The 27,775-nt window shown below is 47.6% G+C and overlaps 1 protein-coding gene across 2 annotated transcripts; it reads right to left on the bottom strand.

Moving 5' to 3' along the window:
- Positions 1 to 121: 121 nt before the first annotated feature.
- KDM5C (lysine demethylase 5C) lies at positions 122 to 27,581 on the bottom strand. 2 transcript variants are annotated; one of them, XM_053292250.1, is made up of 27 exons: positions 26,558 to 27,581; positions 23,703 to 23,780; positions 21,259 to 21,381; positions 18,114 to 18,284; positions 17,655 to 17,786; positions 15,785 to 15,908; positions 15,513 to 15,694; positions 14,596 to 14,754; positions 14,026 to 14,145; positions 13,667 to 13,825; positions 12,963 to 13,144; positions 12,263 to 12,425; positions 12,056 to 12,175; positions 11,664 to 11,858; positions 11,382 to 11,563; positions 8,636 to 8,760; positions 7,697 to 7,844; positions 7,322 to 7,418; positions 6,858 to 7,216; positions 6,549 to 6,687; positions 6,275 to 6,454; positions 6,033 to 6,173; positions 5,081 to 5,617; positions 2,756 to 2,813; positions 2,287 to 2,486; positions 1,110 to 1,313; positions 122 to 994 (listed from the first exon to the last, which is right to left on the bottom strand). In XM_053292250.1, exons 1-27 carry the CDS (start codon positions 27,053 to 27,055, stop codon positions 986 to 988), a joined length of 4,785 nt encoding a protein of 1,594 aa, XP_053148225.1. In that variant the 5' UTR covers positions 27,056 to 27,581; the 3' UTR covers positions 122 to 985. The 2 variants fall into 2 exon arrangements, with proteins under 2 accessions (XP_053148225.1, XP_053148226.1); XM_053292251.1 differs by having other exon boundaries at positions 17,655 to 17,783.
- Between the last annotated feature and the right edge of the window lie 194 nt (positions 27,582 to 27,775).

Here is a 27,775-nt window from a genome sequence, read left to right as displayed (position 1 = left end):
TCCTACATAGCAGGAAATCACAAGACAGGCAGTTGTGAAGAGAGATGTACACTCCCAACTTTTACATGTCAGTTGCCGAGCAGTAAGCCCTGCCCCCGCCCCCAAATCCAAGTAACTCCAGTAACCTCCAAAGTTTAATAATAATAAAAAAATCATAATACAATAAAATAACACACCCTTCCCTTACCCCCAACAGCCCACCCTAACCCTGCTGGAGAAAATAAAGGAAAAAACACTAAAAAGAGAAAAAGACAAAAGACTTTAGTGTCAGAGCCTGAGGCAGCATAGGGTCCATGATTTGGGGGTGGGAAGGGAAAGGTAGAGTAGAGGCTGGAGTGGACCTAGAAGATTCCTTGCCTTTTCCACCACCCCAAAGAACAAAGTGGTTGCCCCCATTCCTACAAAACCCAACAGCTGTCCGAGGAGGGGGGTGTCTGGAGGAGATCTGCCTCTCTGTCCAACAGGAGGCGCTATCCCTGTTCTATACAGGGAATGCTGGTACAAGGAGCAGGGTACTGCCCTCATGAGGGCACCTGGCTCCTTTTTGCTGCCTGAAATAAGGAGCGAGGGAGATTCCCAGCACACCCTGCTGCCACCCACAACAGGTCCGCCTCAGGCTACAGGCCTTACAGCCGTAGTGGGGTGCTCTCTCTGCTGCTTCTGCCAAAGGGAACAGGTTGGCCCTGCGTGTTGGCGCTCATCGTGACCCCTGCAATGCCTCCCCCTGCCGAGGTATCAACAATACAAAAGGAGGAAAAAGGAAAAGAAATATTACATCATCTGAAAATAGTCTGATGCAGGGCCAGTGCTGAGTCCTGGGTGGAGCGGGGAGGAGAGGAGTTGCAGCCCCCAGCTTCTGGGGCTGCCCGCACCCCCCCACCACCATGCAGAGTGCTAGTCAAACCGACAGGGTGACATGGGGCTGCCAGAGTCCCTTGCAGTGCAGTATAGTCCAGGAAGGGGAAGTCCAGGCATCTTCTAGCTGTCACAATTGCTAGGGAAAAAGCAGGCTGTTACTAGGCATTATTTGCAATTCACCCCAATGGGGAGGGGGAGACAAAAACCCCAGGACTTGGCACCCGAGAAGCGTTTCAAAGAACCCCTCTTACCCCAACTCCATTGTGACTGCAATCTGTGCCTGCCACAGGGGGAGCCCCACCCTGGGGCAGCGCTGGGTCTGCCCCTCGGATCTTCTTTGGCTCTAATTCCTCCTTGGGCAGGGGTGGGTAGTCGCCACGCTCCGTCTTGCGCTTCCGCCGTCGCTCCGAGTCCCGGCCTCGTCCACGGGTGCCGTGTCGCTCTGCCTGCTCCAGCTGAAAAGGAACCAGGAATGGGTCAATCCTCTTCTTCTGGCACACAGTTAGGGAGCATGTGAGATTGTATGGACTGCCTGCCTTCATACACTAGAGTGTGGCAGGGCTCTTCTGCAACATTTTGGCTTTTTCTTTTTAAAACTACAGTTTCTAGGGTACAGATTTTGAATATGTGGAAAATCTCCTCAAGGCTCTAACAAGATTCACCCAAATCTAGTACGGTTTCTGTGGTCTCATTTACAGCCCCATGCAAGCCCACACATTCCTATTTTCCTTGAGTATTAGCAAACACTTACTCAGGGCTTTACCAAAATATTCCTAACTATACAAGAGCCCAGATATTGCAAAGGTTTGGGTGCAGATCACAGTGGCGCCTCTTGATGCATGCAGAATACCATTACTGGAGCCCTCAGCATATGGCCAGGAGATGCTATTTTACCTCCATGAGAGTTGCAGGTCCTGCAGAATGCTAAAAACCTGGGAGTCAAGGCTACTTCCAAGATCATCTTATTCAACAGTTGCTTCTGCATCACCTCCTCTGACCTGCATGGCATTCCCTACAGGCCCTCTATCCAGGGAAATGCAACTCTCCAGTAATATCCATGCATGCAGTATCAGAAAAAACCCTGCGCCGCTTCTTTCAACAATCTGCCTTTGGATTTTCCAAATTGTGGGTCTGCTCCCTATTACAGGGGCACCAGAAACCACATCAGTAATTAAAAGCAGATAGTTCCTGGGTTACACCAGCTCTGACAGGGCCTGCCAAGAGCTGGCTCTAATTTGCATTCAACAACAAACAATAATCCCCAAAAAGCTCCAAGCTGCACAGTTGCAAATGTCATGACAGAAAGTCCTGTGCCAACGTTTATGCGATGGAGGGGGCAGGAGGGATGAAGGGGAGCCATGCAAATGAAAGGGAGAACAGGGTGCCTGCACACAGTCTGGATACGGCCCCAGGAACACGGTCACTCACATCTAGCAGCTGGCGAAATTTGTCAAGCTGGGGGTCACAGGCAGCCTGCAGGAGGCGCCAGATGCTCTGGCTCTCATCTAGCGTCACCTCCAGAAGGTCTCCCTCCATTAGCAGCTCTTCCAAGGGCAGACGGATGGCATCTGGCAACTCCAACACAGGGCCCTGCAGCTGTGGCAGGTATGAGCAGAGGGTCTCCAGGTCTGTAGAATGTGTGCAAAGAAGACTGAAGGGAAGAAACAGCCAGGATCCAGTTCCTCCCCCCGCCCCGCCCCCCCCCACACACACTCTAGGAGCAGAGACTAATCTTCTCCAAGAGCTCCTAAGCCAGGCAGGCATAGAGAGTGTCTACAATAAAAACTGTCTTGGTTTCAACCACACTCACCCCAATGTCTCTAAAACCATTGTAGCCTCTTCAATCCTATATGTTATAGGGAAGCCTAAATTAATTCAGTTGGTCTTAAAGCAATACCTGAGGCACAGGAGCTGTTCTTCTCCGGAGCTGTGGAGTCTCCATTTTCCAAGGAAACCTGAATGAGGAAAGGGGGAAATGAGACAAAGTAGGCACTTTTCCCATGATGCCTCTTGGCAGTTTCTAGTCCAATTTCTGTGAGAGGGATTGAAAGTGGTCAGCTTCATGGAGCTTAGAATCTCACAGAGGGAAACACTGAAGCCAGGACATTGACAAGCTAAGAAACAGGAAGGAAGGATTCAGTGCTGAGAAACCTTTAGCCAGAGCCCTTATACGAAACTATGCTGTGGCCACACCCGGAATACTGCGCACAATTCTGGTCACCACATCTAAAGGACATTGTAGAACTGGAAAAGGTGCAGAAGAGGGAAACCAAGATGATCAGGGGCCTAGAGCACCTTTCTTATGAGGCTAGGCTACAACACCTGGGGCTTTTTAGTTTAGAAAAAAGATGACTGCATGGAGACATGATAAGAGGTCTATAAAATCATGCATGGTGTGGAGAAAGTGCAGAGAGAGAAATTCTTCTCCCTCTCCCATAACACTAGAAACAGGGGTCATCCCATGAAATTGATTGCAGGGAAATCTAGGACCAAATTGAAGTACTTTTTCACACAACACATAATCAACTTGTGGAATTCTCTGTCACAAGATGTGGGGACAGCCAACAAGCTGGAAGTCTTTAAGAGGGGTTTAGATAACTTCATGGAGGAGAGGTCCATCAACGGCTACTAGTCGGAGGACTATAGGCCACCTCCAGCCTCAAAGGCAGGATGCCTCTGAGTACCAGTTGCAGGGGAGTAATAGCAGGAGGGAGGGCATGCCCTCAACTCCTGCCTGTAGGCTCCCAGCAGCATCTGGTAGGCCACTGTGTGAAACAGGATGCTGGACTAGATGGGCCCTGGGCCTGATCCAGCAGAGCTGTTCTTAGCTGGTGGATTTGGCTCAAGAGAGGGGGAAGTGAGGCAAGTAATAGTTAAAGAGTTCTGAAGGAATTTTCCAGCACTTAAGGAGGAGGGCATATATGCTAGGTGGGAGAGGAAGAGAAGAGTGGGAGAGAGCTTGATCCAAAGAAGTGGACAGAGGTGGCAGTGGACTAAAAAGCAATGAAATGAGGGGAAGGAGGGATGGAGGCATGGAGTTGGAGGAGGATCTAGAGGCAACACAGGATCACAGGAAGATGCCTTATACAAAGTCAGACCACTGGCCCATCAAGCTCAGAACTGTCTACCCAGACTGGTAGCAGCTTCTCCAAGGTTGCAGGCAGGAGTCTCTCTCAACCCATCTGGAAGGAACTTAGGAACATAGGAAGCTGCCATATACTGAGTCAGACCATAGGTCCATCTTGCTCAGTATTGTCTACAGTACACAGACTGGCAGCGGCTTCTCCAAGGTTGCAAGCAGGAATCTCTCTCAGCCCTATCTTGGAGAAGCCAGGGAAGGAACTTGGAGCCTAGAAGCTCTTCCCAGAGCGGCTTCATCCCCTGAGGGGAATATCTTACAGTGCTCACATGTAGTCTCACATTCAAATGTAAACTAGGGCAGACCGATTAGCAAAGGGGACAATTTATGCTTGCTACCACAAGGTTAGGGACTATGTACTACTGGCAGGGAGGAAGTGGGCATGCCAAGGAGGAAGACACAGGTACATTTTATTTATTATATTTTTGTCCGATAAATACACAAAGAAGTGTACAATTTTTATTTGTTTAAAAAGAGCTTAAAACCTAGGGGAAGGACACTAACAGGGAAACTCTGCTTCTTGTGGCTTTTACCATCATTATAGCACTGTGACCAGAGCAAAGAGTCAAGTAGTAGCACAAGGACTGAATTTCACATTTTGATCTAAACTAAGCAGCTTCTAGTACCTCTCACTTCCAGAAACAAGAGGTGTCTCTGGTAATGGAGTGATGGCAAGACAACTATTTTGCATAATCCTGTCCTACTGGAACAGGTTGTGCATCACAACTTGCTCCATCAGGACAGTGGGAGAATTTGGTTTCTCAAGTACCTCAGCCGTACTGCAGTTCTAGCTTTTGCTGTTCAGGGAAGTGGAGTCTTATTTCTCCTTAACCCTTCGTACCTCTTAATTTTAAATAAGAACTCCTCCTCTTCCGAGGCCCCAATCAAGCATGATAAGTTATGCAAGATGTGCAGAGCATGGTCTTCTGAGCACAGTATTTTGCAACCAAGAAGCGGACACTACACTACACATATCAACACAATTCTGTGTGAACTTGCACATTCAAAACCCCCTTTCGCTGTGCTCCCTTCCAGCACGGAGAGGGAACCCAACTCCCCTGCCACCCCCACCGCCACACTTACCTTGGTCTGTTCATTACAGCTGCTCTCCTTAAGCGCACCTGCTTCCTTCGTGGAGTCCCCAAGCAGCCGCTGCCGCAGCCCTGCCAAACGTTCTAGGGCAGCTGCTACATCGGAGGAGGCTAGAAGCTGGCGGGCACGGTCCTGCCATGTAATGGCTCGCTCGGTCAAGCACTGCAGGGCTTCACCCTCGGGCAATCGCACAGGCAGCTTCTGCAGGGCCACAAGCAGAGCCAGAATAGTCTCCAGGCGGGGCCGGCGAGAGCGCTGGCACAGCGGGCAGAGGAACTTTGCTTCCCACTCCCACCATGCGGGAGCGGGCCGGGGGTTGCCCAGGCGGGGCCAAGCCACACAGGTGGTGTGGAACCAGTCCTGACACAGTTCACACTGCAGCATAGCAGGGCTTGGGGGCTGGGAACACACACAGTACTGGCCCCCAGGAGGGCTGTGTGTCGACGGCACAGGCTTCTGGGCGTTGGACTGGCGTAGGCGTAGGATTCCTGCTTTCTCCTTCTGCTCGCCCTCTTTGAAGGCCAGGATCTGCTGGCACAACACAGGCAGCTGTGATTTTCTAACCAACTCAAAACCTAACTCTAATCCCTCTTTACCCTCCCGACAAAAACACAGTACCAATAAAGCAAGTGGGCAGCAAAGGCTAGAAATGACACGCACGCCTCCAAGTTCTCCCGTCTCTCTGCAGCTGCAGACATTCCTACAATACCAGTCTTCAGATAGCAATATAAATCAGAACCAAGATTTTCCCAGATTCCAGCTGAATACTGTCCACAGCAAAACATTACCCAAACTACTGCTTTCATCTCAAGAGATCCAGTCCCATCAATTTGAGAAGCTGCAGAGTTAGTTCCCCCTCACAGGAGCATGGTCCCAGATCCATTCCATTGCACACCCCACTCCCAAGCCAGCCAGCCAGCCACAATGGGCAACAGGCACTCACAACAGAGCCAGGGTCCCTGAGGTCTTGTGCCGACAGGCCCAGACTCTCCGTGTCGGATTTGTACAGGCCTGGCTCCTTCTCCCGCTGCCACTTGGTGCGTTTGACACTGTCAGAGTCTGCATCGGCACACGGGCACAGCACCTGAGAGAAAGAGGCCAAGGAATTACACCTTTGGTTCAGAGGCTAGGGCCTAGACTACCATTCCTCCTCCCCATCCCACATATTCCCAAGCCAGCACAAACCTCAAGCAAAGTGTAGCAGGAGTTCTTCTTGAGAAAGGTCTTGGAGGCCTTTTCCCGCCAGGAGTGTGCAGTAGTCACCTGTAGCTCTAGGTGACGCAGTTCCTCCAGGCGCACTGGCAAGTCCCGACCCACAGCCACGAGCCCCTCCAGGTCATCGAGACAGGGATAATGGTCACCATTCTGTACAGAGAAAGAAGGATGCAGGCTGGAGTATTCTGGAGCCTTGGAACAGACCCACAGCAAATTACACAAGTTCTCAGGGCTACAAGCATACCTGAATCTCCTCCACGTCAGCAATCCAAGCCTGGGCTTTAGAGAGTGCTTCCTTGAGGGCCAGGATATTGGGCAGATGTACTGGGATGTTTTCTGCCTCTTTGATGATGGCCTCCAATGTAGCTGGTGGGTGCTTTTGCCTGCAAGTAGTGGGGCAGTGGGGGTGGAGAGATATCAGACAGGGATTTTCATGGACATGTTCCAACACTCACTCAAAGCACCATCAACTCCGTTGAGGTGAACTTCCCATCAAGAGTTGTGAACACCCAATCACTTCTGCCCCTCACCTACTGTGGGGACCAAACCTCACCTGGCCTCCAGGCACATTTGAGCCTTTTCCTCCCAACGCTGGGCGATGGTGAGTAACTCCTGCAGTTCAGCCATGGCCTTGTCCACAGCAGGACTGGGAGCAACCCCACAGCCAGAGGTGATGAGAGCCCTCATGACAGAGAGCGTGACCTTATCCTGGGGCGAACGCAGCGTTTGCTTGACTTCCTCCAGCCAGACAGCCTGTTGCACCTGCCTTTCCAGCAGTTCCATTTCTGGCACCTCCACCCCTAGCCGTGTCCCCTGGGCCAGTAGTTTATGTAGCTCTGGGGAGTTGGCTGGAAGATCCTGCAGAGCCTCCTGAACCTCTGCTTGGAAGGCTTCCACTGTTTCCAACACACCCTAGAAGATGACATGTCAAGTCACAAAGAGACCCCTTCTGAAACAGTGTTTCACCCAGAAGCAGCACGAGTTTAGCCCCATTTAGTACCCCAACCCACTGCTCACCTGGACCTCCTTTATCTGGTGCATGACACAGGGCAAATTGCTCATTTGCTCCAGGAAGACACGCAGTTCCTCCACGGTCATATGGACTGATGGTTCCCTGGAAAAGGAAGCAGGAGAAAGGGTGATAAGATTTCACTGGTAGAAAAACTGAGAGAGCTTGACCCCACAGAAAAATATCACATGGGTCAAAAGGAAAATAAGCAGGCTGCTTATCCACACAACGTGTCTGGAGCAGATTTTTTGCTTAACAAAAATAAGAGGGTGGGGGGGTGAGGTTTAAAAGGAACTTGAAAAAGGACTGTCCACTGGGTGGATTAAGCTGGTTGAACCCTGGCTGGTCTGGAGAAGAGTTTGCTGTCCACAGTCTCCACTCACCCTGTTTCTTGGCCACTTATCAGACCCAGAGCCTCAGAGACACACTTTTCTGCTTCACTCAGACAGGATTTGAGTCGATGGAGCAGTTCGTTCTCTGGGAACTTCCTCTCACGTGCTTCCGACTCCAGTGCACGCAATTCCTCCAAGGCTGTAAGAACACAAACATCCAGTGGGCTTCAACACTCATCCCACCTCCCCAGATATACCAGCTACTACAATGTTCAGGTATTAAGGCTGGGAGAGAATGCTCAGGAGGTGCTTCCAAATATACTGGGAATCTCATCAAGAGAAGAGAAGGCAGTCACCAATCCTCCAACTGCTCCACCTTTCCAGTTTCCAACTTTGTGCTCCAATTCCCTCTGACTCGAATACCCTTGCCTGTGCCCCAACAGCACCTGTGTGTATCATCTCTCCTCACTTCCCAAACTAGTTTTCTCCAAAGTGTCACATTCTGGCTTTACAAAAAAAGAGACCCCAACATGGTCTACATGGCTGGTCTTGTGGTAGCAAACATGAGTTGTCCCCTTTGCTAAGCAGGGTCTGCCCTGGTTTGCTTTTGAATGGGAGACATGTGTGAGCACTGTAAGATATTCCCCTTAGGGGATGGGGCTACTCTGGGAAGAGCACCTGCATGCAGAAAGTTCCAAGCTCCCTCCCTGGCCTCTCCAACATAGGGCTGAGCCAGAGAGAGATTCTTGACTGCAACCTTGGAGAAGCCACTGCCAGTCTGTGTAGACAATACTGAGCTAGATGTAGTGGTCTGACTTGGTATAAAGGCAGCACATTTTCCATTCACACACTACTCAGATATATCCAATGTGGCATATGCAGGGCCTTGAGGGAACATGTACTTCCCCAGTCAAACTACACCAGAGACTAAGCCCTTTCCCAGGAAATGGATGCTTTAGAACTTAGGAGCCCAGGAATGATGTTGCTTACTTCTCTTGCGTCCGTCTTCCACTTCTAAGGCAATCCGAACCTTGTTGGCCCAGGTGTCAAAACACTCCGCTCGAACCTTCAACTTGTGTAACATGGCTGGGAGTTCATCCAAAGTGTAACGATACCTAAACAGGGAAGGAGGAGCAAAGCAGTTACTGGTGTGATCTCCCTTAAGCCCTTCTACCAATCTATGCTGGAATTACAGTCTCCCTTTCATAAAAGGAGCATTCTATCTTTTTTAAAAAACTGAATGCAAAAGCCCACTATCCTCTTTGTGATTCACTTTAAGGACAAATCTCCCTGTGCCACAGCCACTGTTGCTAGCAATTTTCATGCTAGCAAGAGGCATGTGGCATGTGTTTACCTGTCTGCACCTTGGCCAGTGCTCTGGACACAGCTACTGAGCAGTGGTCAAGCAAGTTCCCTGCCTCCATGTGCAAGGCTGGTATGTGGGTCAGACAAAGAGATGCCAGCATCTTGAAAAGAATGTACAAGACTCTCTAGTTCCATCCTCCACTCCCAGCTTCCTAGGGTGTATCCCAATTGAAATGTCTGAGTCAAGGCACTAAGATGCAGCTATGCGAACTGCTGTGACAGCAGATCACACTTAGACTAGGGATGTGCACGAACCTGTTCAGAGACCCTTTTACAGGGCTCCGAACAGGTTCGAATGTACAGCGGTGGGGGCGGGGTAGGACTTTATGGGCAAAGAGGAGGGTGCACTTACCCCTCCCCCCGCTTTTCCCACTGGCACTAGATTCCAGTAAAACGTTTCAGGATGGCAGTATACTTCCCTACCGCCCTTTCCTCTCTTCGGCCGGAAGTATTGGGGGCATGTGCATGTCAGATGGGCTCATGCACCTGGTACTTCCGACCAAAGAGGGGAAGGGGCAGCAGGGAGGCAATGCTGCCGCCTCAAAAGCTTTTACAAGAATCTAGTGCCATTTTTGGAAGGGCGGTATAGAAATCGAATGAATGAATGAATGAATGAATGAATGAATGAATAAATAAATAGTGCAAGCGGGGGGGAGGGGCAAGTGCACGCTCGCCTGCCCTTAAAGTCCTACCCCCCCACCCCTTCGAACCACCCCCGCCCGGTTCCATGCACATCCCTAACTTAGACTAGTTGTGGCTTTTGACAATTTTATGTTCCAAACTGTTCAACATGAATATCTTGCATCATATTTGAACAAAGTGTGATAGGCATGAGAGAGTTTCACCAAGAGGGAAGCTAAGTATTGGGATTGAAATTCATCCATCATTAACTTGCATCTAATCTGGTGCTTCTCTGAGCTCAGGTCCCCTTCTAAGTTAACTCTGTTTGGAGAAAGAATGGACAGACTGACACAGCCAGCACCAACAATCTGTCCTATTCAGGAATAGGACAGATTGTTCTAAAGCAGGAGTGCACAACTCAAATGCCTCACTGGGCCGGAACCAACCATGTCTTGGTGTGCAAGGGCCGAGATCAATTTTCAGCACATTAATTATTGCACTAAAATAAATCAAATAAAAATATTAATGAATGTGAGGTGGCAGAGGGTTGGAGTCGGGGGAAAGATGAGGACAAAGAGGAATGTTGTCAATGGGCTCCAGCCCTGGGGAAGATCTGCTCTTAAGCAGCCAACTTGATTCAGCTGCTGTTGGTGGTCAGCAGGATAGACCAAGGACTCTTCATAGCTCTTGCTGGTGGTCAACAGGATATTCGAACTGTGGGCCAGCAAAAGGCCCCGTGGGCCTGATCTGGCCCCCGGGCCTTATGTTGTTCAGGCCTGTTCTAAAGCATCCATTTCCTGGGAAAGGGCTTAGTCCTTTCCCATGGAGTGAGACCTGTTCACAGTCATTTGCATACCGCCTGCTGTTGTGTGTCCAGATCTGTAGTCAGGACACCAATGATGGCATCGGAAAAGGAATATAATTGAACATCCCTCCTCAAACCCTGCAGAGGCAAGAACCTTTTAAACAGAGCAGCAGCTCTTCCTAAAGCAGGTTGGGACAAGCGAACAAACAGTCACAAATCCAACATGGGTCAATGAGGCTCCTCTGCTAGGGAGCCTTTGACCCATCTATGTCTTGGTTGCTGGGGGGGTGGGGGAGGAAGGTTCCAACTGCCTCAGGATCTTATCCTAACCTTCTCTAGAACGTTGTGTGCTCCACCAATTCAGGAGTTCTGTGCTCCCCAAGGGAAAGCCACCCTGCAGTTTGAGAATCACTGATTTAACCATTTCAGGGTGACAATAAGACAGTACTTTTAAGATCATGGTTAACTGATAAAAACAAGTTGTTCTAATAAGAACTAATCTGCCTACTTTCCTTTCACTAATCCCTACAATTGTACCAACTTTGGTTCAAACCGGTTAGGCAGTAGACAGGTTAGCCCACTTGTGCCTCAAACATTTTCACAACTGCCATCTTGAATTGAGGAGGACGACATCATCACAAACTACGCCGCTGAGGTGTCCCTACAACTGTACCCGATTTGGTTCATATTGGTCGAGGCATTGCAAAGTGGTGGTGGGGGGAGGAAACACACATGGAATGCCAATTGATCTCATACGCTTACTGGAAAGTAGATTTAAAATGGTGGATTGGAAGCAGATTTATGCTACTGGAATGTTCCACAGCCAGCATGCAAGGCATTCCATCCAGCAGTCAAGGCAGCCAGATGCCAAAGTTTTGTAATCACAAAAGGAAGTAACAAGCAAGATTCCAGATACAGAAGCAGATAGTGCTTTCTTCTGCCCACCTGAGATACTGCTTGCTGCTGGGGCACTTGCAAAGGTCATTGATGTGGTAGAGACAGACGAGACAATCTGGGCAATCATAGCAAGCCAGAGCTGATAGGAAGCAGGTGGTTTTGCATTTATCACACTGGCGCTCATCATCTGGGAGCAGCTCAAAGGCTTCTCGCTCTGCCTCCGTGATGCCCTGGGATGGAAGGGAACAGTAATGAGCTACTAAGCTGTCCACAGCTAGCCCAAAGTTATTCCCCGCTGCCATCTCACAGTGTTCACCATTATCCCCCTACCTTGTCCAGGAGAGCCTTACGCAGTTTGCGCTCCTCTTGCACCAAAATAAACATCTCCTTGTGCACAGCAGCTGCCAAGTTCAGATCCAGCTTCTCAGGGCAAGCAGCCATCTTGCAGATAAGCTCCTCATGGGAGAAGACACAGTAGCGGCGGAGGCGGCGGTAGTGTTCAATGCACTGGCGACCAGCTGGCAACTGAAGAAGAGGCCAGTAGTCAAGACAACTGAGGAATTCTGACTCCCCAGAGTGCCAGGCACTTACATGAGTACACACCTTGAGCCATAAACTACAACCCATTTCACAATCCTCAATCTATTCTTTGACAGCCCACTAAATTATTTTCTAGAACCAGAGATCTACAATATAGATGTCTTGGCTGGTTCCATGCTCACCCAGTCAGCAGTGCAGAAGTTGACTGCTTCAGCAAAGTTATAGCCCTGGTTGAAACCACTGTGATAGGCTCTAGGAAAAGTAATGACAAACTCTCCAGCACACTGATTGGTCCGGACAACCTGCATGAGGCAGAAGGACAGAAGTGATAAGAACAGATACTACAGATGGCGGAAAGGCAGGGAGGAGGTCCAAACACACAAACTCACTGGAACCCCGTGTGCCATAAGTGTGTTGGGGTTCATGAGCGTCACCAACTGGTGCAGCAGGTCTGGCTGGCTCTCAAACAGTTCTGGGGTCAGTTTCTTCATGACCTCTTCCAGATGTTCAGCTGCAAAGGATGGAACCCCATACCAGGTCTTGGGCTCACCCCTAGAAAGAGGGAATGTGAGTCAAGAGATGCAGTCTTCAACCTATCCTTAAAATATCAGAGAAAATAATCTGGGCACACCAGTTTCTGGGTCACTTCTCTACCCCAAGATGCATGGTTCTCAGTGTGCAGGAGGCAGATCTCCCCCAGGGAAGTACAGAAAACAAAGGTGGTGAACAAAGTGAGAAAAAAAGGAAGGGGGGGGTAAGCAACGGAGCTCATATCCTGATGATTTTTTTTTTAATTACAACTAGAGCTCCTTTATGTTAAGAGTTCTAGCTACAGTCTCCTCAGATCCCATGCCAAATGCTCAAAAACACTTTTATTTACTGTTCTCTTTCAATTCTGATTCTATTTGGACTTAAAAGATTTAGGATTATCTTGTAACCCTAAATATAATATTTAAATTTAACTTTTTATAAGAATTTCTTATTTGCACATGGGGAGCCCTAACTATCCAAGTTTAAGAGCCCTTGCAGTAGACAGAACAGATCCACCCTCCCTCCCAACTCCATCCCACCTGTCCCCAGGTAACTCACCAATGGAGGTAGTTAATAGAGTAACTCCAATGATCCTCAATGTGCCAGCAGAAGGCAGAGAACACCATGCCTACATAAAGCCATGGCACCTTCATGCCTGAAATATCAGCGTTAATGTGGCAGAGCACTGACTGCTTTAGCACCGGCATCACATTAAGATTCCAGCCGCTGGCTGCATATTCCTGCAATCAAAAGGCATAGAATTAAGAGGGTGGGGCCAAGTTGCAGCCTCACACTGTGAGATGTAGGATGAAAAGTTCAAAATACTTTGGAGAGGAGGGTACCTGCCTTCAGCAGAGTATTACTATTTTTTATCAAATGTATATACTACCTTTCTATCCCAGTGATGGGATGTTCAAGTCAGCTAACCACACATAAAAGTTCTAAACAAAAATCATAAAAATAAACAAAATAGCAAGATTCATAACATAACTTTGAAGAATAGAGGGTTTAGCTCCTAGGGAGATTAAAGGCCTGCTGAAAATGTTTTCAGCAGGCAACAGAGACTCAGGAAGAATGGGACCTGTCCAATCCCACATGGCAACGAGTTTTATAAAGACAAGTGCGACTACAGAAAAGGCCCGTTCATAGGTCAATGACAGGTGCACCTCCAAAAGTGGCAGAATGTGCAAAATGGTCTCCCCAGATGACCTTGGGGTTGGGTGTGAACACACATGGGTGGAGGCAGTCCTTGAGGTACACACCTCTTCCTCTGGAGAGAGCTGCCTTTTGCCATCATTGATGGGGAAGCCACTTCCAAACTCCTTGGAATGAATGTCCGCCCCATACTCCACTGTTACATCTTCTTCAATGCTGTTCACCAAGCGCCAGAACTCCTTCTCCACCAGCTCTGTTGGCACCATCTGTGGGGGTGGGGGGAAGCAGGAGTACTGATCCTATATTCTCACATTAAGAGGCTAAAAGTTGCATGGCAGAAAGTCTGCCAAACAACAGAATGCAGGACTTGCTTTCAGCAACCAAATTCAACTCTGTTCCTAAACAGAGTATTACTAACTCATGACTCAGCATTTGTGAGTGCCAGAGTAAGGGTACAAGGACTCACATGTACAGGCATGTTGAAGTAGTCAGCCTTGTAAGAATCTGCCATCTCGCCAAAGCTCTGTAGCGTGTACTCTCGAGTGGCCTGCTCAAAGCCAAAAGCCTCTGGGGGGCGCTTGCATTCCTACCAAGGAACCAAGAAAGGGAAAATAGGCAGATGGAAAACACTGGCCCAGGATTGCTCTCTGCCACCCAGAAGCACACAGGAGGGAAAAGCACCACATAAACAGGTAGGTAGGAAGGAAGGAAAAGGAACGTTGTAGTAGCAATTTATTAAAGAGTAGATTACGACATATTTTGAGTAGAACTCTTCAGCTGAAGAAGAGTGCTACTTGAAATGCATCAGGATCTATTCTTTAATAAACTGCTACTGCACTGTTCCCTTCCTATTTCTCTGCCACCCACCCCGAAAAAGTATTAGGTTTGTATTATACTCTTGAACAGCAGTCTAATTATCCATCAAAGAATCTTTCTAAATCAGGCATTTCCACATTTAACTGCACGCCAAACCCAAAGATATAGCCAAGCAAGGAATATTGCCATTCCTTGCCAGACGCAGGAAGGGACCCCTTACCGCCATTACACATTTGGGACACCTCCAGACACCTTTGGGAATCTCAGGCAAGGGTGGCAATAGGCAGAAGATGTGGTAGTTGTCATCACAGCCATCACAAAGCAACAACTTGTCATCCTCATCTCCCCGTGCACAGATCCGGCAAACATAAGACTCAATCTGGAAAACGGTGAAACCAAATATAAGAATGTCATGCAAAAACAATCTAGGAATCTGATCTCTGTGCTATTTCTGTGGCTGCAGACAACACTCAATGCTTCAGAAGGAAGGAGAAATCAGAAAACTACTATAAACCAATTAATCTATTGCCCTCCTCATTCACATATTCAAGTACTCAGTCATGGAGCTTTAAGGTCATGTCTCCCAGAAGCCAGATGTTGTTAGCCAAACTGGACCTATCAATGAAATTATTTATATTTATATTATATACTGCTTTTCAAGATCTCACAAAGTTCTCAAAGCAGTTTACATAGCAAAGGAATGAGAATATGATTCCCTGTTCCACAAGAGCTCACAATACTAAACAAAAAACAAGGCATACAACACCAGTCACAAAGGGGACATCAGCAACAGCCCCTGGGGAGTCACGATGCTAGACTGAATAGGGGCAGCTGCTCTCCTGCACACTTCTAAATAGAAAAGAGCCACACCTTTAAAAAATTATGTACAATATTTATATCCCACCCCATCAGTACAATACTAAAAAAATGTAAATAGTTTAAAAGGTGCCTCTTTGCCCAGTTAGCAGAGAAACTGAAACGCTTCCGGGGAGGTGGGTGGGGGTGGGGGAAGAGAAGGGACTGCGAGTCTTTATCCTATGGACAGTCCAACTTCCATCCAGCACGAGGTCAGGAAACTAGGTAGAGGCAAGACACAGGCAGGCACATGAAGAAGACCTAACTGATGATCCTACTTACAAACTGAGTGTTGTGGTTGCGACGAAGGCGCATCGTCATCTTGGTACAAGGTTCTGGACTGTGCCTCAACTCTTCTTTTATATTTGCATAGCCTCGGGGTGAGGTGGGCTCCAGCTTCGTCTCTGGAACAGGGGTCTCCTCTTTCACTATCACTGTTGGAGGACATTCAGGCATCTCTTTGTCTGCATTGGGAAGAAGGGAACTTAGAACACAGAGGATGTAAGAACTTCCCCTCTGGTTCGTCAATTGCCAAACTAGCCCATCATTCCCACCTTTCTTGCGCATGTTCTTGTCCTTGGCCACAAGGCCCAGACCCAGCATTTTAGGGCCAGCACCATAAATCTGCAGTTTCTTCAGCTCTGGGTTCTTCTCAATGTCTTCCTCTGTTGGCTCTGGCTGCAAGGAGGGAGCAATTAGAAGGGGAATAATGGTATGAGGCCATTAGCTCTAAACTGTGTCCCAGAGACCATCAAAAAGCAATAAAGGAAAGAAACAGGAGCAGAGAAACTGGGGAAGGCAAGAGGAGGAACTGTTACACAGAAAGAAGTGGATAATACTAGTACAGGTCTGAGCTATGAGTGAGCTTCTGGGACAGAAGCCTCATCTGACATGGAGCAGTATTCTTGGACAGATACACCCCCAATACAAGACATGCCCAGAATGCACTGCAAACTGAAGTAAAGCAGTATATGTTGGGACATTCATTCTCCTCAGGCCACGTCTCCTGTTTCATGTGGCCCACAGATCTTTAGCCATGTGAAGCGGGGCAAGTAATCAGAGCGAAAGAAAAGCAGGAGAGGTGGACAACAGGAACAGTACCCATGCTTGAGGCGCTCGCTCGGGTAACAGAGCAGGGGCGCTGGCAGGCTCAGGGCACAATTCGGATTCCTGTAGGAGGGCGACAAAATGTGTGTGGATTGGGGGGTCAACAGCAGGGCTCTAGAAATTTAATGAGGGAATCACTGGGGTGGGAGGAGAGTACTGGATTACAATTAAGGAGATAAATACTTTGCCTACCTTCCCCCCCCCCCCTGAAACAAATACAAACAAAAAAGTGCCTTACAAATGAAAGCTAGCAAATGGAGTGGGTGCCACTGAGAGGAAGTAGGCTTTAATGTTCCCTAGAATTTTCCAAGGATTCATTGGGGGTGGGGGGCAGGGGAAGAGAACTGCAGCAATAGTGGTAGCTTCTATCTTACAGAGGATATACAGAAACAAAAGGAGACTTTTTGGGAACATGAAAAACTACCCACTCCTCCTGTATAGATACTTACTCAAGACCACGGAATGCAGATTAGTTATCCCTTTGCACCTTTAAACCATGCTCACTCTTAAGAGAGTGAACTAATTTTTTTGCTATCCTTTCAATGTAACTCAAATGTTACAATGTCAATCTTTATCACTGTCAGCATAGAAATCGGGCACAGTGGTGGTTTCAGTAGTCAATTAGTGTGTATGCAGAATGACTCTATATACTGTATTTACCCAAATTCAAGACAACTCTGAATTGAAGATGAGCCCCTTTAAAAAATAATGGTTAAATACAGATTACATCCTCAATTATCCAAAAGGAAGAGGACTCTGAATTTAAGATGACCCCTTGATTTCTAACAAAAAAAGAACTTGGAAAAAACCTAGTGATCACCACATTCAATGTCTTCCCAAACAGATGCAAGACAACCATCTGTACATCCTTCTTTCTTTCACTCACTCACCCACCCACCCACCTCATGGCTGATCAACAAGGTTTTAAAACTGAAGTTGCTAGCTCATAAAAAAATAAGGACAAGAAAAGCAAGGCAACGCCTATCCTACAAAAAAGGAGAGCACAACCAAGATCACAGGCTCTCATCCACCTTGATCTAGTTACGGATCCGGTTCCTTCCATAGTAATTAAAATTCACTAAACCTGGTCCTTCCAAAGTAATTGTGAGTTTTGTCTCAGGGTTGGGGAAGAAGCTGACAAATGGTTCCAAACTTTAAGACCTGTGAGGGTAAGGCTTCTCTGTGTGGGAGAGATGCTCTCCAGCAGGCTGGGGAAAGACAAGGCTTTCTGCAGAGTCAGGAAGAGGGTGTGTGAAATAGCTCTGGGAGTTCTGGGCTTGCCCAACCCACAGAAGCTACAATTAGACCTATACTCACCTCCTGCTGCAGACGCTTGGCCCGGCGCCCATAGCTGTTGAACTTGGAGGGTTGGACTGACTGGCGCAATGGGATGCTGTGTGGCTTGTACTCCTTGTCCTTCTCCTCGTCAAATGGGTGGGTATTGCACTGCTGGGGAAAGGAGTAGCATTAATACCAAGTAATCATCTTCACTGCACCCACCCTGTTAACTAAGGATCAGAATGCAAGGGACTGGACCTAGATCTCCTTGAAAGAACAAAATCAATTCAAGGGAAGACATGGCATCTTTGTGCAACTTAAAGGGCTACACTTTCCTCCCTAGAAATCATTCCCTTTCGAGAATAGGAAACAAAACCCAAGGAATCACTGTGCTCAGGAGGTTCTGAGCATTCTTGTGAGCAGACAGGACAAACAAGGAGGAAATGGAAGTGAGAAGGGGCTACAAGAGTACACTCTACAGAAAGGCCTGCTGCTTACCACCAAGTTGGCACCTGACTGGTACATTTCATAAGGGTAGATTATGCGCTCATAGTGGGAGCGAAGGAGGGAACCAATGTTCTTCCCCGATGGATAGGAAAGGCGCTGAGCCACTCGTGCCCACCGGCGATCCTTGCAGATAGCTTCATATCCACCTTCTTCCATCACAATCTAGAACATAAAATATTGAGATGATGTGGCATTGGCAGGATAGAAGGCCGTTATTGGGGACGGGAGATCAGAAATTTAATAGCTGCTCCACCTTAAGTGGTGCAGCGAGGAAATGCTTGACTAACAAGCAGAAGGTTGCCAGTTTGAATCCCCGCTGGTACTATATTGGGCAGCAGCGATATAGGAAGATGCTGAAAGGCATCATCTCATACTGCGTGGGAGGAGGCAATGGTAAACCCCTCCTGTATTCTACCAAAGAAAACTACAGGGCTCTGTGGGCGGCAGGAGTTGAAATCGACTTGATGGCACACTTTACTTTTACTTTACCCCTTCCAGCTTCCCTGCCTGATCTTGGGGAGCAGTACCAACCTCCCACAGAACTTCATCTTGCTTCTTTGTAATGCAGGTCAGATCAAAATAAAACAGAAATCATCCATGATTTGATTCTGGATGATGGAGCTGACCTGGTACGTACTACAAAGACCTGGGTGGGAGAGGCTAGTGGTCCAGTTTGGGCCCAGTTTCTCCTGGCAGGATACTCTGTTGTGGAGCAGGTAAGAGGATGTGGGTGGGAAGGAGGAGTGGTTGTGGTGTATAAGAATATCATCTCCCTTACCAGGGTTCCTGTCAGGGAATTGGCCTATATTGAATGTGTGTACCCATATCTAGAGACGAAGGATAGACTGGGACCTCTGTGTGTGTACTGTTCACCCTGCTGCCCAACAGAGTCACCAACTGAGCTGACTGACTTGGTTGTGGAGTTGGTGTTGGAGTCTCCCGGACTGATAGTTCTGGGGAACTTCAATGTTCAGTTTGGAATCAACTTGTCAGGATCAACTCAGGAGTTCATAGCAGCCATGACAACTATGGGTCTGTCCCAAATGGTCTCGGGACCAACATAAATTGCTGGTCACACTCTTGATTTGGTTTCTTGCTTTGAGCTGGATGGTGTTCTGTGTGTGAGGACTCCTGTGATTTTCCCATTGTTATGGACAGACCACCATCTGGTTAAGATTGGACTCACAGTCACAACCCTCCTCCGCAGGGGTGAAGGATCTATTAGGATGGTCCGCCCGAGAAGGCTATTGGATCCAACAGGATTCCAAGAAGCCCTGAAAGGCTTTAAGGTTGGTTCTGCCAGCAATTCTGTCGATGCTGTTCAGATTTTGAATAATGCTTACTAGGGTGGTAGATTACACCTAAGTGCCCTCTCCAACCCACTTCTAAATTAGCCCTTTGGTATAGGGCAGAACTACAGGAGCTGAAGCAGTAAGATAGACAGCTAGAGCACAAGTGGAGAAAGACTCGGCTCAATCCAACAGATTACAAAACAGAGTGCATTTGAAGATCTATGCTCTGGCAATGCGCGCAGCAAAGAAGCAGTTCTATTCTACCCACATTGCTTCTGAAAGCTCACATCCAGTGGAGTTGTCTAGGATTGTGAGAGGGCTAGTACATGCTCCTCCTCCCTTGAATGAGAATTTGGATTCATCAGTTACCTGTTGTGATTTTCAAATGAGTTTTTTGCAGATAAAATATCTCGTATTTGAGCTGAATTAGACTATACAATTACTGCAGAGCCTACTGTGGAGGTGTCTAGCAGCTCGTCTTGTATGGTTAAATTGGATCCATTTCAGTTTGTGACTCCCAAGGATGTGGACAAACTGCTTAGGACACTTCACTTTACTACTTGTTCTCTTGATCCTTGCCCAATATGGTATATACAATCTAAAAGGGAGATTATTGGAGAGGGTCTCGTTAAGATCATTAATGCTTCTCTGAGGGAGGGCAGGATGTCTCCTTGTCTAAAGGAGGCAATTATTAGACTATTGTTGAAGAAACCTGCATTGGATCCCACAGAATTAGGCAATTATAGGCCTGTCTCCAACCTCCAATGGTTGGGCAAGGTGACAGAGAGTGGTGGCATCTCAGCTCCAGGAAGTCTTGGGAAAAAAGCAGATTATCTGGACCCATTTCAAACTGGATTTGGGGTGGGCTGTGGGGTTAAAACAGAGCCTTGGTTGGCATGTTGGTTTATCTCCAATTAGGAATTGACAGGGGAATGTGACTCTGCTGATAATTTTGGATGTCTTGGTGGCTTTCGATACCATCAACCATGGTATCCTTCTGGAGCATCTAAAGGGGTTGGGTTGAAGGCACTGCTTTTCAGTGGTTCCACTCCTACCTCTTGGTTCCAGGTGGTATCACTTGGAGATTGTTGTTCTTCAAAACAAGAGCTATTGTATGGGGTCCCACAGGGCTCCATTCTATCCCCAATGCTTTTTAACATCTACATGAAACCACTAGGAGAGATCATTAGGGGATTTTGTACAGGGTGTTATCAATATGCTGATGAAACCCAAATCTATTTCTCCATGTCAGCTTCATCAGGAAATAGCCTAATTTCTCTAAATGCCTGCCTGGAGGCGGTAATGAGCTGTATGAAGGAAAACAAACTGAGGCTGAATCCAAGCAAGATGGAGGTACTCATTGTGGGAGGTCAGAACTTAGGAAGTGACTTAGATCTGCATGGATGGGGTTACACTCCACGAGAAAGAGCAGGTACATAGTATGGGAGTACTTCTGGACCCAAACTTCTACCTGGTCCCTCAGGCTGAGGCAGTGACCAGGAGGGCTTTCTATTAGCTTCAGCTGATACGCCAACTACACCAATTTCTGGAGGTAAATTACCTTAAAACTAGGGGTGTGCATGAATCGCAGTTCGAGCACCATTTGGGAGCGGGGACCTGGAGCTTTAAGAAAGAGAGCACATCCTTACCTGCTCTCCATTTCCCTATGCAGCTTCCTGCTGGGGCGGTGCATGTCCCAAGTACCCTCCCATGGTGCCAGCACACACATAGTGCCCGCGCATGCATGAGCACCATTTGTGTGGTCTGCAACACCATGCTAGCCACACAAATGGTGCCCACACATGAGCTTCTGTCTACTTGGGGGGAATTCAACTCCAACTTACTTTGCTTAGGCTGTACAAATCGAGGATCCTCCTCTCTACGTTGGGAATTTTCAGTGAAGTGCCTTGAATCTCCCAAAACTTTGCAATCTGATCCAAATAGTTCAGCTTCACCCTTGTCTGCGCCTGGCATGGAGACATAAACTGCAATCAGCTTCTCTCAAGCCAATGGCTTACAATATAATTTTCCATGTAAGAATGGCACCTTTCAACCGTCAATTAGCAACATAGGAAGATGACATATACCGAGTCAGACCATTGGTCCATCTAGCTCAGTATTGTCTACACAGACTGGCACTGGCTTCTCCAAGTTTGCAGGCAGGAATCTCTCTCAGCCCTATCTTGGAGATGCCAGGGAGGGAACTTGGAACCTAGATGCTCTTCCCAGAGTGGCTCCATCCCCTAAGGGGACTATCTTACAGTATTCACATGTGGTCTCCAGTGAACCCTCTAACAGAGATTTCCAGCTTTTATTGACTACAACTCCCAGAATCCCCAGTTGCAATGGCTTTTGCTTGGGGAGTCTGAGAGTTGTAGTCAGCAACATCTGGGAATCCCTGTTAGAGGGAACACTGGTAGGCTCCCATTCATATGCAACCAGGGTGGACCCTGCTTAGCTAAGGGGACAAGTCATGCTTGCTACCACAAGTCCAGTCTCCCTAACTGCTGACCTCCAGTTTATCTGCATGATGCCCAAGATGCAGTCAGTTTTGACAGTGGCAAAGGAAGCATACATACTGCTCTGGGCTGGTACTGGCAACCGTTTCTGAGCAGGCAAGGCAAAGATGACTTATCTTAACAAGGATTGACTTTGTCTACCCCCACTCTCCGACTCAGTGTCTCAACAGGAGGCTTCTTTTGAGAACCAGAATTATGAGTGAAAGATTTTATCAATGACATATTTCAGGATGACTATTGGAGTTATTCAATCATTCCTCAGATTCAGAGGGGGAAAACATGAAAACTACATGTTTCAGACGTATTTATTATATTTATATACTGCCCCATCCAAAGGCTCTGGGCAGTGACATCTACACACAATCATATTTTACCCCTTAGTCACATAGCCAAGTTCAGTCTTTTAACTACTTCATTCAAAGAAAAAGAGAAAAAGCTTTAACACATAGAGCAAGCCTTAAACAAGTTCATTAATTTCACCAAAAATTAAAGCCAGAGTCCTATAAATCCTCAATACAAATATATAACTGGTATATAGAAAACACTGAGGACCCCAAAGAGGAATTCTCTCAAATCACAATAAATTTTTAATCTGTATCTACACATACATATATACATACACACACACCTCGTAAGAGGCCCTTTATTATCGCAGGTTCTGAGTTCATGGTTTCAGCTATGTGCTGTTCAGTTATATATACTTGGTTTCAATTATTGTGGGAGTGAGTTTCAGCCATGTGTGGTTCCTCTACATACGTTTCACACTTCTGGTGACATTTCCAGTGGTCTTTCTGGGGGGGAGGCACTTCTGCAGGCAGTGAGGAGCTAGGTTGGGACCTTTGGGGAACAATTTGGAGGATTTTTTGTTTTGGGGGGCCATTACTGCAGGAAGCTGGAGAGGCCAAGGTACTGCTGTACTTCTCTCTTATTTGCTTCCTTTGTAATTTTTAGTACTTTTTGCATGTACAGATGAACCTAACCCCATCATTCCTATAGGAACAAGGTTTCAATTATTGCAGTTTCAGCACTCATAGTGATACCATGGAGCATAATCCCTGCGATAATTGAGGGCCTCCTGTATTTCATACATAAGTAACAATAACTATAAACAAGGAGTCCCAAAATATATGGTAATCCTCCAAAATTATTATACATTTTAAAAAACATTTCTATCCCGCTCTTCCTCAAAGGAGCCCAAAGTTGTGTACATGGTTATGTTTATCCTCACAACAATCCTGTGAGGTATGTTGTGACTGGCCCAGAGTCATCCAGCGAGTTTCATGGCTGAATGGGTATTTGAACTCAGGTCTCCCTGTTCCTAGTCCAACACTCTAACCACTACACCACACTGGCTCATGAGTTTACCCTCATAAGACTATAAGACTGTCTCCATGAGCTGGACTCTCAAATGTATCAAGCAAGCTGGACAGTATCAGACTGTTAAGAGCCTGCCATTTTTTGGAGGTGATCCTGCCAATAACAGCCTAACAATATTTTTTGAGTCCACCTTATTAACAACAGCTACTCAACACAGTCCTACAAGGACAAACCAATTGTGAAGATATATTTTTAGACCTTTTCTGACGTCTTACTTTTTTTGTGTGCATTATATTGATTGTACTGCAATTTATTAAGGGGGTTCTTTACATTGTCTTTTTTGAGACAACAGCATAAAATCACCACACTTGGCTTAGCTGACTAATTAATTCTACAGGAAACATGGATGATACCTCAGCAGAATTTTATCTCTTTCCACCTGTTCAACTCACCTCCAGTTCATTGAGCCTCTGTATTCGTGGAGTAAACCGGAAGTTATCTACTTCCACAGCAAACGGAGGCTGCCAGTCCTGTGGAAAGGTGGCATGGTTAGGATCCCAATGTTCAGTGCATGCTCATGTGAAATCTTACAAAGCCTACAGAACAAGGGATTCCAACATCCTTGGTCATATCACCTGTGTTCTTCAACACACACAGGATTAACCCAAATATCTATGTCACTACAGCTCTGAAAGTAGAACCTTACAGGATCCCAATTCAACTTCCAGAGGGCTTAGATAAACACAGAAAATCCTGGTAGGAGGGAAAACCCTTCATTTCACAATTAGAGATCCTCCCCTACCAGAGAAGACAGAGAAAGTGCACTCAAGCAGGGATAAAGCTGTCATTTGAAACAGACCTAGCGTTACACATGGGTGCCCACTAGTGAAGCATGAACACATTAGGCACTGTAAAGTGATGTGCATGTGTCTCTTCTCCTTGACACAGAGAGCCTGAGAGAAGCACAGGACATCATCAATGCCTCTTTAACCAACCTACAAATATTCTTCCCCAAGGCACTGGTCTGGAGGAACTATTCTCCTGATGCTGAGACCCAGATGCTTTAGGGTGGGGCAGCCACATTGTCATCAGCTGCTGGAGACAAGAAAACAAGAGAAGGTCTGTGAAAGCGCAAGGGGGGTATATATGCGAGAGACGGGAGATTCAAGGCCTCATAACAAAAGCTTCTTGGAATTGGGTCAAACTGATGATTACACATTTTAATTTCTAAGGGTTGAAATCACCATCAGGATCTGTTCCCCTCATCCATGAGCAACATAAACTCACAATTTCTTGTAACAGCAATTATATCAAGGGGAATATTTCATCAGCTTCTAGAAGTATGGCAAAACTATGCATGAGTTTGAGAGGAGACAGATTAAGTACAAAAATTCCTGGCTTCTTAATTGCCCAGCATCTTATCACATTATGAATTTCTATGTCAAAAACTAAGTAAAGGCAGGATGGATTTACAATGCCAAACATTCTACTGAATGCACGTTGATAAATTCAACTGATACAACATAATGAGAAAAAAAAGACATCAAATAATATGTCATAACCTTCCCCAACCTAAAAAAACAGGAGGGCAAATGAAGTAGTTTAACAAGACAACTCTTCAGTACCAATGTCCAGAATCACATCATCCACCATCAAGCTGAATTACAGAAGATGCTATCAACCTGAAACTTAGCAAGTATCCAGAATGATGACAGACTGGTCTAAAGTTTGTAGTCTTACAGAAACAAAACAAGGGAGATACATTTTGACAAAACCTAACCTTTCTTTCCCACAAAGTCATTCACTGGACAGACAGGCACTGATACTCTGCTGCTCTTAGAAAAATCACAATGGTTCCTCAGTGAGGGTTGGGAAGAGGAGGGACAGGCTGAATTCTGTCCCAAGCACTTCTGTGGGACCAGGAAGCAAAAGAAGCTGAAGCAGAACCAGGGCTTTATGATGGGCCTTCCTCTAGAAACAATTCAACACATCCTGCACTCTGATTCTATAGAAGCAACAATCTTGTACATTATGACCTGGAAGGGGCAAACAATGCTGCGGACAATAGGGCTGCTTTAATACTTCCTAGCTTTCTCGTTTCCCACTGCTGCTTCCTAAACAAAGACTCCATCAGTGGCAGCATTCTGGACATATCACTGTTATTGCAAGTGCACAAGAATACACTAAAAACATCACTTCAGCTTTGAAATTACTTGAGAATGACTAGGTCTCAGACATCAAGACACCGCAACAGGAAAAATATATAACCAACAGAAATCAAGGATATAATTTAACCCCAACTCTGTGTTATGACACATTCAGTTGCAGATGCTGCCATAGTGTACTTTATAGTTGAGGCCTACAAGTTTCCTGAGACATCAGGATGTAGGCAGAAGTATAACAAGGCAATAAAAGAAGATGTCCAATTTACATTCCCCAGCTGGGCAAAAAGCAAGTTCTCCAAGACTGCAGCAGCTATATCCAAGCACAAACTGCCATTGCCACCATGGGCATAACCAACTCACATGCCCATGCAAACAATATGATCTGAAACTCAGTTGGTCTTGACAATTAAACCAGAAGTACAAGCTTCTTCCTACCCTACTGACACAGTAACATTCCCCTGTGATGCTTAGACAAGATAGCTTTGATGTGGGAAATCCTGGTTATCTACTCCACTATCCCACTCAACCATGTCACATCCTATCACTGATTACGCCACAATTATGCTCTTGCACTACCATCAGTTGACCAGGTTCCCAGCACAATGTTGGGCATCCCAGCCTACAGAATTCATAGACTTTACATATCTATTCAACCATCACACCAAGACAAGTGGCCCTGAAGTCTGATGGAATACAGTGGGAGGGACCCACGTTTTCCTTCTCCATCACACACCCAACTCTTCCCATGAGTCACAACTGCCCTCAATAGGTTTCCTTCAGGTGTTACTAAAGTCCTATACACCCTCAAAGACATCCATACTCAAGACCTGTTCCGCTGTGTACGGCCAGTGTCTCCACAGACAAGCATTTCTGCACTTACCATTCAAAGACACACCAGTTGAATCCTGTGCCCCACACTCACAGACAGGTGAGGGCTCCAATACAGGCCCATCCAAACCACCCCCACATGTTCATTGGTGAACACTAGTCCCAAATGACATCATTTGTTCTAAGCATTGTACGTCACTTAGAGAGGACCCATTACTCCAATTCCACATCTCCACAGACAGGCACAGCCTGCCCCAAGACACGCAAAAGAGTACCCCACTCATATCACCCTGTCCACAGTCCCCCGAACTTACAGCGGGAGGGCGGATTTTGCAGATGCCACTCTTTTCTGCGATGGGCCGGATCTTGGCGATGTAACCTAGTGGATCACTGAATTCGGCCCAACTGGGCTCAAAGACAGGGCACTCAGGTGGCGGCAAGAAATCCTCAGGGGGCAACAGGGGGTCAGGATCCGCAACCCAAGGTGGGCCCCGCTCCACCCATTCACCTTGCTCTGCTCCCCACAGCCCCTTATCAGCCTGCTCTGCCACTCTGGGAGCCCTCAGAGGCCGCTCCCCACGAGGACCCCCATCTCCCTGCTCGGTCTTGTCGATGCGAGGAGCCCGCTCACCCTTAGCACCCCACTCTCCCTTCTCTGCTGCCCTGGGGCCAGCACGGTCCCCCCAGTCCCCATGCTCCCCCCTTTCCCCCGAGGGACCCCTTGAGCTCCGGGCTCCTCTCTCCCCCTTTTCCCCCCAGGCGCCTTGCTCTCCCCCTTCGCTCAGCTCCCCCTGCTCCTCCCTGGGCTCCATGCCCCCCACCCCCTTCCTTCCCCTCTCCCTGGGGGGCCCCTCAGGGGGCCATGCCTGGCCCCTCCCCCCTCACTCGAGCCGCAGGCCTGCCGGGCGGGGGTAACTAGGCCGCTCAGCCGTCAATGCCTCCCCGTGGACCGCACTTCCTCTGGCTTCTCCCGCACTGCTGCCTCCTCGGGGTCTCCCCGGCGCCTCTCCGGACCCAATGTGGCTTTCGTCCTCCCCACCTCCCTAAGCTCAGGGCCTGCCGGGTCCCCTCGGCCTAGCAGCCACCGCCATCTTGGACTTTCTCAATACCCTCCACTGAGTCTATCCCATCAACAGCAAAGCGTCTCCCTCCGCCAGTCTCCTCAGGTGCAAAAGGCTCCTCCTCGAAGCGTCACCGCACCCCCCTAGAAAAATCTCTCTAATGTAAGAACCCCCCTCTAAAAGTCTCATCTAAGTGCGCTAGTTTACGTCGCAGGCTCCAGAGGCAAAAGAAAGCATAAGAAAAAGTTCCCGAGGGCCAAGGCGGAAGAATTCAACCAGCAAGGGAATGTGGTTGCTGGAACTTCTTGCGCACGTTTAAAGGGCCGCATCGCGCCTGCGCCAGAGGACAGAAAACAGGAAGAGGGGGAGATGATGGAGGGGGCGGGGTTAGTCGTGACCCTGCCCACTCAGTTGTCAGTCCAGCCCAAGTCCAGAGCTGTCAGTTGGATTCGTCTCAGTTCAGTTTTATCA

The sequence above is a fragment of the Hemicordylus capensis genome, chromosome 2 (assembly GCF_027244095.1).
Source record: "Hemicordylus capensis ecotype Gifberg chromosome 2, rHemCap1.1.pri, whole genome shotgun sequence".
NCBI classification, from domain to species: Eukaryota; Metazoa; Chordata; class Lepidosauria; order Squamata; family Cordylidae; genus Hemicordylus; species Hemicordylus capensis.
The sequence above is the reverse complement of the archived record's forward strand: the minus strand, read 5'-3'. Positions and strand labels throughout refer to the sequence as shown.

Coding starts and splice junctions, on each gene's coding strand:
- KDM5C (XM_053292250.1), bottom strand. CDS start 27,055: ATGGAGCCCAGGGAGGAGCAGGGGGAGCTGAGCGAAGGGGGAGAGCAA. Junction 15,909..17,654: donor CCAAGCGTCTGCAGCAGGAG/GTGAGTATAGGT, acceptor CCCTCCTTGCAG/CCAGAGCCAACAGAGGAAGA. Junction 13,145..13,666: donor AGCTCTCTCCAGAGGAAGAG/GTGTGTACCTCA, acceptor TTTTGATTGCAG/GAATATGCAGCCAGCGGCTG.